Here is a 13,211-nt window from a genome sequence, read left to right as displayed (position 1 = left end):
AGAAAGTAATGTCCTTGCTTGGCGTAATTTTTCCACAGTCCAATAATTATTTAAGCACAATTGAACGAAACATTCCTTGAGATGCTGTTGAAAGAAAGAGAGAAAGAGAGAAAGAGAGAAAGAGAGAAAGAAAGAATCTCCTACCCCAAGCAGACCAGGTTACCTGAAGTTGGAGAAGAGCTGGATGGAGCCCTGTCCTCACACAGAAGCTGGCTCCCATAATTCTAAAGGAAGAGAAGACAGGCAAAAGGAACAGAATAATGTTAGACCAGGAAACATAGTATCAGCCAACGTAATAAATCATATCCCTGTTTGTCTGTAATTAATCAGGCAGACGTTGGCCACTGAATTCAATCGGTCACACTCAGGGCATGTCTACACTTGAAACTTGTTGTGGTTATGTGTGTCTGTTAAGTGACTGGCAATAACTCTAGTGGGAGCAGTGCCTACCACTTTGTTAAGCCACGATTAAGGTAGCTTTCTCTGGTATTATTGCAGCTGCACAGCACAGCAGTGTTAGAAAATAAGTGCTCAGTGTTATGGTCAGCCATCCCACAGTGCACTGCTCTGCTGCTGTGCTGTATGCATTCTAGCATTTTTTTGGGCCGTGCTTTGTGCAATGCCTACTGGCAGACAATAGAATTCTGGGGCTTGAGGTCAAACTGCATAATTCTCATAATTCCTGCCTGTTTATTCCCATGATCCAACTGTTTTTTTGAGAGCCAGCCATTCCCCTTTTCAAAGCACTGCCAGGCAGCATAGAGAAACATTGTCGAGGCAGCAAAACACCTACATGAGAGCTTAGTATGAAAATGTATGAGGCTATTGCCATCTGGAAGCTTGCCACCCCAATTGCTACCAGTCAGTAGCTAACCAGTTTGATGCAGGTAAATCAGCTGTTGGGGCTTTTGTCATAGAGGTGTCACCTGCTATCAAGAAGATTCTGCTCCCCAGGTCACAAGACTGGGCAATGCAGAGGAGGTTATTAATGGGTTTGCACAGTTGGGGTTTTGAACTCTACTGGGACTTTTGATGGGATCCATGTGCCGCTCCCGTCCTCCATATCAGGCTTCAGCGTTCATCAACTGAAAGGGATATTTCTCCATGGTGCTACAAACCTGTTTGGTCACCATGAAAGGGTCACGAATACAAATGTAGAGTGGTCTGGAAAGGTTCATGTTGCCAGGACCTTTAGAAACTCTAGCCTATTTTCTGCAATGAGAAATAGAACTTCTGCTCCATGAACTCTATGGACACTGATGGTGTTGCCATTTTTCTACTCATGCAGGGAGACCCATCTTACCCACTGCTTCCCTGGCTTATGAAGCTTTTTACTTGACACGTGGTTAAGCAAAAGAAATTGTAACTATACCCTGGGCAGCTTCAGAATGATAATGGAATGTGCATTTGGAAGCCTGAAAGGTAGATGGAAGATTCTGACATTGAGACTGACGAGAAACATCCTGGTACAGTAGCTGCTTGCTGTGTTTTGCACAACCTTTGTGACAGCAAGGAAGAGAGCCTCGTACATGGATAGGAGCTGGAGGTGGGCAGACTTACAAAACAAAAATTTTGGTCAGATAAGAGGTCTCTACAAAATGACGCAGCTACTCATGGGCACAGAGTGGAGGACACACTGTGCTCATACTCTGAGTCGAGGGGCCACTTGTGAAGAATGTACATGCTTTTGTATAAGGCATTTATCAGGATTACTGTTCATGTCTTCTGTATGTGTACTGGTAGAAGGATTTAATTATACTTGAAGTGCGTACAGCAGTTTATGGGCATTTTGAGTACATTTTATGTGTGCCTTGTAAAATAGGGCTTGTTTTGATGTTATTGTTCATGTGGATTTTATGACACTGATGCTGGACATTTCAGTGAATGATTCAAGACTCAACTATGACCATAAAGACATTTTCAATTCTATTTAATCAATACACCAAGTTGAACTTGATTGAACATTCATAAAGCTGTGCAAAATTAGACACTTTCAGGGCCATGTGCTTCAGAGGTTTGATTGCCTCTTCATCCACAGCAGATGTGTCTGCTGTGCTGGCCATTTGCCTGTCCTCTCTTTTCCCCCTTCCTCACGTTAATGGAAAGAGGAAAAAACGAACATTTATCCAAATTGTAGTCTCCATTGTGAGAGTGATAAAATGTTGCTTTTTCCTTGATTTTGGAATTTTATTCCCACAGGCTCTTTCCAGTCTTGGCGGAGCTTGGCAATCATTAGAAGTTTGCAATCTTCCAGGTTTGTGTAGGCATATAGTGGGAGAAGGTGGCTATGTGTGGGGGGTAGGTGGGGACGAGGGAGGGGAGAGGAAACTTTGGGGAAGGGTTAATAAATGTCAGGTGGGTTGTGTGGGATGGCTAGCTAAAACAGGGCGCAGTAGAGTTAAGCGAATAATTGCATGTGCACATCTGCAGGCTATCCACACTTTGGAGGATGCTACCCTGAGCATGTTCCCAAAAGGCAGAGAAGTTTGCCCATTGTCTTTTTGAACAGAAACCAAGGAAGATATGCCAGGCGGCTGTTTGCCGGGATGGTGCCCCAAAACTGGCGCAGGAGTGGAAGGAAACCACGAGTTATATGGACAGTTCCCAGAGAGCTGCTCTGCTGTGCAATCTCCATGCCAAGCCAAAGAGTGCTCTATTTTTAAATGTCTTGTTTTTAACACCTACAGTTGAGCATACAGTACTCCGCAAAATTCATAGAGTTCTACCTTAACAGTGGGGGGAGGGAGGGTGATTTACAGCAAGTGCCTTACAGTCTTGCTTTTTTGAAAACGTTTGTAGTGTGAGTTAGGCTATTTACCTTCTACCTCATGCGGGCTCAAGGCTGAAGGCATTAGTGACATTGTGAGCCAGACACATAACTTCTGATTTTCTGTTATGTGCTGCTACAATAAAAGAGCTTGTCCTTCAAAGAGCCTCATGGAGGCACTGCATGGATTAACCACTGGGGGAGTGGGGCAGGAGGAAGAGGCCAACAAGCAGTGTGTTTGACAGGGAGGGGGTGCCGTGGGAGACAAGACTAAGTGATGTGTGTGCGCGTTTGCATAGTCATAGGAAAAAAGGCCGGGAGAGTTTCTACTGTCGCTGGCAGGGCTGCCATTTTGAGTGGTGGATATGGGGAGGGGATTAAAAACCCAAGAGGCAGAGAGAAGGTAGATCAACATGGCAGTGCCCTTACAGGATCCTCAGCTAAGTTGTTTAACTCCCTCTCTGTACAGCTGTATTTTAATATATCATTCAGTACTTACTGGAAATGGGCCCCTCCCTAGTTTAGGGTTCAGGCTGATCCTCTGGCTGTGATTCACGGGAAGAGGTAACCTGGATATCCGTGACTGTCTACTTGGGGTTCATGGGTCAACCAGGGAGTCCACACAATGCAGAGGTTGGGTGTAGTATCTCCAGCATGTGGTCCAGCTCCTCATGGATCCAGCAGACTGTGCTAGCTCTCCCGGGGGTTCTGTTACACGTAGCGTTCCTATAGTCCAGCCACAGCTCATCTGCCTTACTGCGGTCCTGGAGAGCCCCCCTCTTTTACATTTGTCTTGCTGGCAACTGCTTGGGGCGGCAAAATTGGTAGAGCCGCCCCTGCTTGCAGACCTATGCTGTGTGACAGCCTTTCAGATGGGCCTGATCATATTCATCTCCCAAGAAGGCAATGAAGTCCAGGATTTTAGTATTGGTCCACAGTGAAGCATGAAGCATGACTGCTGAATAATCCGGAGTATGCCACGGATATGTGAACTCCACTGGAGCTGGAATTGCCAAGGACAGCACCTCGCTGCATGCCAGGATTGAAACAGGAATGTTCAGGATGACTAGACAGACCAACACAGGTAGCTGGCAAAGCAGTGTGGGATTCTAGTAGGTAGACATGGTAGATGTGCACCAGTTGTTTCGGGATGGAGATGTATCCGCACCTACTCGGTTGTGGGTAAACTCATCCTGCATCTCAGCAAACCCACTTCTAAAGTGTGCTTATTAATGTGTGTTAAAAAGGCCAGATGATTCACAAGAAAATAGCGTGTGTGTGGATGCAAGGCACTTTTTAATGTGAGATAACACAAGTCAAACAATACATTTGAAATGTAGAGGAGCCTTTAGTTTTATTCAGATTGGAAAAGCAATCCTGGCTGATTAATGTGGTATCTGAATACATGCAGCTGTGGTTGGTGATGCAAGCCTTTTCCACAGCCCTAGAGCTACCTTCCTTTTTTTGTACCCTTAGCCTCCTAAATGCCTTCAGTGATCAATGATTGTGCAGACTCTACCTGATCTGGTTCCTGTGCTGGGGTCGGCTTAGAAGATGATGGTAGCGGTGTTGTTATGTCTGGCGTAGTTTGGTTGGGATACGTATAATTGCTGTTCCTGTACGTCCTAAGGAATGACTCAGCCTATGAAATAAGGAAATGTGAGTCAACATGAAGCTGCAGAAGAATATATGGAGATATCTGTTCCCCAGCCACCAATTCAAATATGCCTATAGACCATTAAAATTACTGCATATTCTTATTCTCAGGAATTAAAAAGGGCCCTGCCCTTCTCTAACTGGTTTTGCAGACATATTTATGAGCCATAGAAATAAGGAAACATCTGAAATATATGGGTAATGTTATGATAACTACACACACATGCTCTTGGACACTCTCAGCGCCCTTTACCAGTTTGACTAACATCTGATTATTATAGCAAAGGCTGTTAAACGTTCTGGACCAGCTGGTGTCAGGGTAGCAGTACTGATTTCAGTGGGGCTATGCGGACTGACACCAGCCGAGAATCCGACCCTTCACTTTCCCCATTGATGCTGTTTGAAGTGTGAAAAATAAATACTCAGCTTGGATGGTGAAGTTAGACTGGACACAAATCTGACATCAGGAATCATAACATTCAGAAACCAGTAGGAAAACACTTCAATCTTTCTGGTCACTCAATAACAGACCTAAAAGTGGCAATTCTTCAACAAAAGAAACTTTAAAACCAGACTCCAACGTGAAGCTGCAGAACTGGAATTAATTTGCAAACTGGAGGCCTGAATAGAGACTGGGAGCAGCTGGGTCATTACAAAACCTAAACTTAATTTCCCCAATACTAATTTCTGACTATTGTTACTCATACCTTCTTGTCAACTGTCTATAACGGGCCACTCTCTTATCACTTCAAAAAGTTATTTTTCCTCCCTTGGTATCCTGCTGTTAATTGATTTATCTCGTTAGACTGACCTCACACTTGGTAAAGCAACCCCCATCCTTTCATGTATTTATACCTGCTCCTGCATTTTCACTCCATGCATCTGATGAAGGGGGTTCTAACCCACGAAAGCTCATGCCCAAATAAATTTGTTAGTCTCTAGTCTCTCTTGTAAGCCACAAGGACTCCTCATTCTTTTTGCTGATACAGACTAACACGGCTACTGCTCTGAAATCTTAGACTGGCCTGTTTAAGCAGGTTTGATTTCCAGCTTTTATGCACTAACATAAAGCTGCTGTCTTTGTGCCAGCCTGTGAGGGCACGGGTGCCAGGAGTTTTCCTCCCTCTTGCAGTCCACTCTCATTGGGAAGCATATATGTCCTAGGTGCTAACTACCCAAAAGGAGGAAGGAAGAGAGAGGACAGGGAGCATCCAGCACCCTCTCCAAGGTAGTGGAGCTACTGCTCTGGAACGCACTGCACAAGAAACCCTGCTTCACAAATGAGCAATGAGGCATGTGGCACGTGCATGAATATTTTTCAACCTACCTGACTTGGACATTTGAGAGTGATCACCGTTTCAAGAAAATGTGCGTCTGTCTTGTTCCCAAGGGGTTCCAACTGCACGGCAGAAAGAAAACATGGGAGAGAAGAAATAAAATGAGATCGAGAAGGGAAGATCATGAACAGCTGAATATTATCAGCCTATGGAAACAAGTAGAACAGCAAGAAAATTTGCTATGTACTGTATCTCTCTATGTTGAAATAGCAGCTCAACCCACAAAACTCAGGGCCCCAGGATTTTATCAGATTTAAAACATATTAAATTGGCTACTTTCCATATTACGTATGTAGCATGCATGATGCAATATCCCACATTTTGATCATCTCTTGGTGCAGGGTCCTAGGTGCTTACGAGACTATACCCCAGGATATATTCTTTGACACAGCCAGTTTGTGTCCAGGTGACTTTACATTACAAAGGGAAATACTGCCCACCTGTAGGAAACACAATTCTGTTCTCAACAGAAGAAGGGTGGTTCAGCAGCTACATAGTGGGTCATTGTTCTTTGCTGCAAAAGGACAGGGTGGAGAAGACAGAGACAGAGACTGATATCTTCTGCAGTCTTACCATGTTGTTCCACAAGGCACGAGCAGCCAGGGAATGAGTCTTCTGGTGAAAGTGGAAACAGTCTGGGGCAAAATACGAGCTGTCGGGCAACCCCTCCTGGGGAAAGAGACAGGTACTGTTACAAGAGGGGTAAGCAGTGATGAGCTGCCAAAATCTTAACAACGGGTTCCCTCCTCACCCCACGAGGGGGTCGTTGCCCACCCCCGCCCCCCGGGACTCCTGCCCCATCCAACCCCCCCGCATTCCTTGATGCCCCCCTCAGGACCCCTACCCCATCCACCCCCTCCCCTGTCCCGTACTGCCCCCAGAACCGGGCAGGAGGTTCTCGTGGGCCACCGTAGTGGGTGCCCACCCCATCCCTAAGAGCCAGAGGCACCTGCCGGGGGCGAGGTGGGGAGTCCTGGCGGTGCTTACCTGGGGCAGCTCCCAGGAAGCATCCAGCAGGTCCCTCTGGCTCCTAGGGGCGGGGGAGCGTAGCTGAGGGGGAGCAGCCACCTCAGAAGCAAGCAGCGGCTTCCCGCTCAGGCCCAGGGAGGCGGAGGTGAGCTCAGGCGGGGGGGGGGGGGGGGGCGGGAAGGGGAACCTCCCCACCCCAGCTCACCTCTGCCACCCTTGGCCTGAGTGTGAAGCCACCACCTGCTTCTCCGTCCCCTCCCCCAGCTTCCTGTGAATCAGCTGTTCGGCGGGAAGCCTGGGAGGGCTGAGAAGCAGGCGGCGGCTTCACGCTCAGGCCGAGGGTGGCGGAGGTGAGCTGGGGTGGGGAGGTTCCCCTGCGCCTCCCCTCCCCCCCCCCGCCTGAGCTCCCCTCCACCTCCCTGGGCCTGAGGGGGAAGCCGCCGCTTGCTTCTTAGCCTGTCCCGGCTTCCCGCGCAAACAGCTGATTCGCAGGAAGCCTGGGGGCGGGGCAGAGAAGCAGAGCGGGGTGGCGCGTTCAGGAGAGGAGGCGGAGCGGAGGTGAGCTGGGGCTGGGAGTTGCCGGTGGGTGCTCTGCACCCACCAAATTTTCCCCTTGGATGCTCCAGGGCTGGAGCACCCGTGGAGTCGGCGCCTTAGGCGTCTCTTTTGGCCAGTGGTTAAATTTAGAAGCCCTTTTAGAACCCTTGCGGAACAACCGGTTCGAAAAGGGCTTCTAAATTTAACAATCGGTCCTAGCGAACCGGTGCGAATCGGCTCCAGCTCACCACTGGGGGTAAGTATATGACCAAAAATGCCAGCATATGATGTATTATCACATTCTTCTTCCAACAAAAACTCCGTTACCCCAGACCTTGAAAATAGTCTTGAGGGCCTCTGAGAACAAGGCAGTTACCATCCTGGGCCAGACCAAGCCATTAACTTAGAACTAAAGAGTACTGTAGCACTTTTACAAATATGATTAAAACTTACAACTAATACAATTTGCCATGTCTGAGGCCAAGGTTACATGGGCACTCAGCAGTATTACCAACAATCTTTATCCCCTCCAAAAACATTTCCCGCTGCTTTGGATCATGGCTCACTTGAACTGGACAAACTAACAAAGCAGAATACCGAGGGCCAAATTTAGAGTTGGTATAAGGGGTTCAAGTTTAATGATCCAGAGGAGTTGTACCAGGTCTGGATCTGGCTCACGGTTTTTTACCTCAGTCTTTGGAATGGTCACTTCCTGCAGAAATGGCTGCACGACCACTGTGAAATCTTCCTTGGTGTCATACCTTCCACTTTCAACTAATTGGTGGGTTTCCTCCTAAAGAAGGCAGAACAATCACTCACTGCTCCTTTTCTTCCATTCTGCTTATTAGGCCCCAGGCTGACCCTCCTGCAGAAGTCTCATCATCTGAACATGCAAAACCTGAAACCAAGGGCGACTCCCTTCTTGTACAAGTTAGTGAGTCATGAGCTTCTTGAAACATTGGCTTGCAAAAACCCAAATTAGAAAACTACTCATTTGATGTTCCTTATCAGAAAGGCACCATAGAGGCTGCAGATGACCTACTGCTCAAAAGCCAGCTGACTGACCTAGGGAGACCCCCACTTTAATAGGATTTCCCATCATGGGGTACCAGGGATTTTTCTTGAACCACTTAAAATGCTTTCAGTTCAGCTGTCCTCCATCACAAGAGTTCTTTCTTGAACTACCAGTGCTCCGCAATTTAATCCAATTTCCCAGCAAGAGGAGTATCCAGAACTGCTGCTTCAACGGAATCTCTGATCCGTCTGAAAGAGCCACTCTGTTTTAGCACCTTTCTGAATCACATTTTAAAGATCTTGAGCAGCAGATCTGCCCCTATTCCTTGCCTGATCCTCACCTGCCCCCTCCAACTCAATTCAGAGTGACTTCTATGAATCTGCAGCTGACTAATGTGAGCACAATTTGTGCCCCATATCTGGTAGTTTCTAGGCTTTGACAGGTCCCTGGGTCAGTCACTTCAAGCATTATCACTGCTAGAAAAATTTATTATTCCCAGAAGAACAAAGGGAGACTGCTGCTAAAAAAGAAGAACAAAAGGATTATTAAGCAATTCTCTGCTAAATCTCTTAATACTTTCCTCTGCCTTACCTGATACCTTCTATTAAAAGACTCTAGCATCTTAGTTTCAGTGGAATTGTCATCATAGTTCAATACACAAGGACACAGATTCCTGCAGGAAGAAAGTGATATTTTATTTTTGTGCTGCAATCTACTGGGTTTTTTCCCCTGAAAACAGGTACAAGAACCCAAAGGGTAATGGACTCCTCCAAAGGTGAATTGTTGTGAAAGGCTCATCCATGATAACATTGATTCCAATATCTAGGTCTTCCCAATAAATATGGACACACTGAAGTTTAAGCACATTTATTAGGGATAGATGCATTCATGTAAGGTGAGGAGATTGTTACTGTGCCAGATATGCCACTGTGGGCCAAATTCTGCGCAGCCCCATTCACTTCAGAGGGATTGCACAGATATAATTAAGAGCAAAATTTCTATAGACTTGCTCCAGTTTCCCCCTCACCTGTATCTATCTCCCCTCATCCATTGCTGGCCCTGTCAGTAACTCCTTGCAATCTCACCCCTGCTGCTCCTATCACCTGGCAACACCTCTACTCCCCATTTCATTACAAATCTCCGCAGAAAACATCTCTTTTCTCCCTCTATCATGTCACTACAGTGAAGAACATCAGAAAGAGTAGCTTACTCTAACACTGGAAAAAGAACTTTGGCAGAAAAAGGAAAAAGATACAATCCCTAAAGCTAATCTCTCCCCCTCTCTCTATTTATAATTATAAACAAATAAATAATGCTTCACTATAGTGTCTACCTAGAACCTTGCCCAAGCCCTTCTCCTGCTACAGATTTAAAGAAACAGCACATGTATGCTCACTTAGCCTATATGTCCTAATAAAGAGGAGCCAAGACAGAGATAAATTATTTACCTCTACAGGGCATTCTGGGATACAGTTCAAAAGACATAGTACAAAGTTGTATTTTGAAATGTAGGTCAGTAACATGCCATTCATGAGCCTTCTACACTGTGCCTATTTAAACCTCTGTATACCTGGCTCACTGCCAGACCTCTAAATCCCCTTGCTGCCAGAGAGACCCAAATGTACTACAGCAGGACATTTGGTTAGGATGGGAAGGTAAAAGATATATTTCTGAGGGATCAGAGAAACTCAGCTCTAATCTCACAGGCTCTCATCCTGGCCTTGTCCTAGTGATTAGGATCTTGTGATAAGCTTGTACTTTGTTAAAGGGAAACTGCAGCAAAATAGAGACGATATTCTAAGCCAACAGCACTCAGTCTGTAAGAGCTGCTTTGTCACTGACAGTCAGAGAGCCGCTAAATCACAGCAAAATGCTGTGTCATCATGTTCCTTCTGTGAAACTCCACTCAGTGAACAACAGGGCCCTTCCGATCTTTCCCACCACCTTATCGTGTCAGAGTGATGTCCTCAGGGACGCAGCTGAAATGAATAGAACAGGGATTGCTACTGAGGGTGCTGAGCACAGACCAATCTTGTGGTTCTCCAGCTCTCGGGCTGTCACGGCTTGTGCTGCATAGTGTCAACACACAGGGCCTCCCTAAATCCTGGCCTGGCCACTAATGGAAATGGCTACTAACTACACTACAGAGAAGGAACCTCCTTTCTTTCCCCACATCTCCTGGTTACTCAGTATATGCATACAGGGAGAGAAAGATCTCCTACTCTCCCCACTGCTGGAAGCAACATAATGAGTAACTAAACATCCCACAAATGTAATTGAAAGACTAATTAACAATCCAGCTAACAACCACCAGTTGGTGAGAGACAGCTAATGTAGGTTAGGGCTCAAAGAATGTAGCTCACACTGGAACATATGTGAAAGCAAAAGACTTTGAAAGGTAAATTCTGCAATTTAAATAAAACTGGGTTAACGTAATCAGCTTTTTAAAACTCTCATTTTAATAATTTTGAAAATTAGCTGCCTTTGTCAAACAATGTAATGCTGATCTGTGTGTGCTAGCTCTTAATCAATTTTGCAGTTGGAAGTCTAATTTGCTGTTGTATAATTAAAATGGCAGTTCCATCAGCAGTAGTCCAAGCTGGAGACAGTGAAAGAGAGACAGGTATTTTTAAACACTGCTTTGAAAATATAATCTATACTGTGTATGTATTTTATATTCACACAGGAAAATAGTACTTAGTTATCTGAAATATTGTAATCCTTTTCCTTCAAGGGGAAGGCTTCCACTGAAGATCTTACAGCTTTTCCTGAATACGGGTGAGAGCTGGAACATAAGTCTGTCAAACCTCATGATTAGCCTTGGGCAGTTAATGGTCTTCTCCTGGTACAAATCCCGGAGGGTTACTATATGAAATACTGTCACCAGATTGACAAATGCCCGAGGAACCTGCCAAGAGAATAAACAAAGTCAAAGCTCACAGAGAACAGTAGTGCCACCCCTGCTCTTCCGAGCACAGGCAAGCAGGTCAGGGGCTGGTCAGATTTTTTGTTGCTAATATAACATGTACCTTAATCTGCTGATCCAAACAACCTTTACTATTTCCACTAGAGGTTTGCAGTGGGCTGGCTGAGTATTAATCTCAACAGGAAATCCTAAATTGGGTTTGTTCTACCTTAAATACAGAGCTGCAGCCCCTGAGACGCATGATTCTAACAAGGCCAGATCCCAAAACGGCTGCTCTCTTGAGGCAAGCGTCTGATATCCTCACTCATGCTGAGGAGCCCCGTACTCCATGAATAGTCCCATTAGCTTCAACTAGGAAAAGGATATCAGAATATGTCCCTTAATAAAAATAATAGGGGCTGTGCTGTACAGTGAGTGGGCAGATATGCTACTGCTAGGCATAGTTACATGATTGTCATGAAATACCATATATTTGTCAATATATTTACATTACTTGACTCCCAACACATCAGGTGGAATTCCAGTCCCCGCAATCACCATTCTTTCTGTAAAATACTTCCTTAAATTCTTCCTACAGATTAGAGCAGCGGTTCTCAAACTGTGGGTCATGACCCCATTTTAATGGGATTGCCAGGACTGGTGTTAGACTTGCTGGGGCCTGGGGCTGAAGACTAAGCCCCACTGCCCGGGGTCAAAATCCAAGGGCTTCAGCCCTGGGCAGCAGGGCTCAGGTTATAGCCCTTCCTCCCCAGCACTGAAGCCCTTGTGCTTTGGCTTTGGCCCCCCGATCTGGGGTCGCGGGGCTTGGCCGGGCTCAGGCTTCAGTCCCCGGTCCTGGTGTTGTGTAGTAATTTTTGTTGTCAGAAGGGGGTCACGGCACAATGAAATTTGAGAACCCCTGGATTAGAGATTACTCTATGAAACATCTACACATGCAGAAGTAACCACTGAAGCTCAAGAAATTTGTCTTTCCTATTGGACCCCTCTCCCTAGGCTAGCAGTAAAGATTTCTTTTTACCTCTCTGTGAAGTATGTCCAAAGCTATTTTTATATAGTTGATGAAGTTATCAGGAGAAAAATGCACCTGTTGAAACAAAGGGTTGAATTTAGTTCTGGGCATTGTTTCCTCAGGCATATACAGAAGCTACTAGCTGACTCTTAGACCACAGTGATTGGACTCTTGGTTCAGGGTACATTGGCACAACATGTAGCCCTGGAGCATCTCTGCTTCCCCAGTTCCCTTCTTGAGTATCATCATAGGAAAGAAGGATTTGGCCACCATCAGAGGCCATTCACTGAGCCAGTTCCACTGGGCTTACTGATAAGATGTCACAACTTCCTCCACATTCACTATCAGGTAGTATCAGAAGCACAGCTGTCCCATCACTAAGACTTTCATCAATGGAGGTCAGTCTGAAGAAACATTCTTCTCATATAATAGAAAATACTTTAATATTTTACAAGTCAGGTGTGTGGGCTATTAGCAACTTGACTCCCATTTAGTCCTTGAGTTCCATGAAATCTCAGTTGCAAGTACATCCCATGCAGAAAATTGTACCGGACAAACAGAGAAATTAGTGTGAGATAAAGTCTATTAGGTCACCTTGTCCATTTCCCTCTGCCAGGGCAAGATTTCCCTCTACAATATACTTGAATAGCTCTGTTAATTGTATCAAGTAATTGGGCCTTTACCCCTTCTTTTATGAGATTACGGAATAGTCTAATAAGACCTTATTGTTAAAAGTGTTTCCACCCCCATCACATGATATTCACCCTTAATTCTGCTTGGCTCAATTTCATCCCATTGTTCCTAATGACACCCCCTTAGTCCACTCTATAAATCCAGACAACACACTCATTTCCCTTATGTATTTCCTGTTTCTCTGCTCACCAAGCCACATTCTAGTTTGTAACATAAAGGAAACATCATGTTCCTCTGAATGGAAGAGGAGGCTCCCACCCTCCTGCACAGACCCCTGCCACCTTGTGTTTCAGTTCAGATGC

The 13,211-nt window shown here is 45.6% G+C and overlaps 1 protein-coding gene across 4 annotated transcripts in view; it reads right to left on the bottom strand.

The window, feature by feature from the left end:
• The window catches only part of PLB1 (phospholipase B1), a 136,132-nt gene that overhangs the window by 69,728 nt on the left and 53,193 nt on the right, over positions 1-13,211 (bottom strand). For all 4 annotated transcript variants that reach the window (XM_073338615.2, XM_073338612.2, XM_073338616.2 and 1 more), the window contains 8 exons: positions 12,226-12,291; positions 11,089-11,189; positions 8,873-8,954; positions 7,955-8,059; positions 6,334-6,429; positions 5,751-5,822; positions 4,287-4,409; positions 164-224 (listed from right to left, as the gene is read on the bottom strand). In XM_073338615.2, coding sequence (XP_073194716.2) covers positions 164-224; positions 4,287-4,409; positions 5,751-5,822; positions 6,334-6,429; positions 7,955-8,059; positions 8,873-8,954; positions 11,089-11,189; positions 12,226-12,291 — 706 coding nt within the window. The remainder of the gene's footprint in view (positions 1-163; positions 225-4,286; positions 4,410-5,750; positions 5,823-6,333; positions 6,430-7,954; positions 8,060-8,872; positions 8,955-11,088; positions 11,190-12,225; positions 12,292-13,211) is intronic.

This window comes from Lepidochelys kempii, chromosome 3 (assembly GCF_965140285.1).
Source record: "Lepidochelys kempii isolate rLepKem1 chromosome 3, rLepKem1.hap1, whole genome shotgun sequence".
NCBI classification, from domain to species: Eukaryota; Metazoa; Chordata; order Testudines; family Cheloniidae; genus Lepidochelys; species Lepidochelys kempii.
This window is presented reverse-complemented; position numbering and strand designations above follow the sequence as displayed.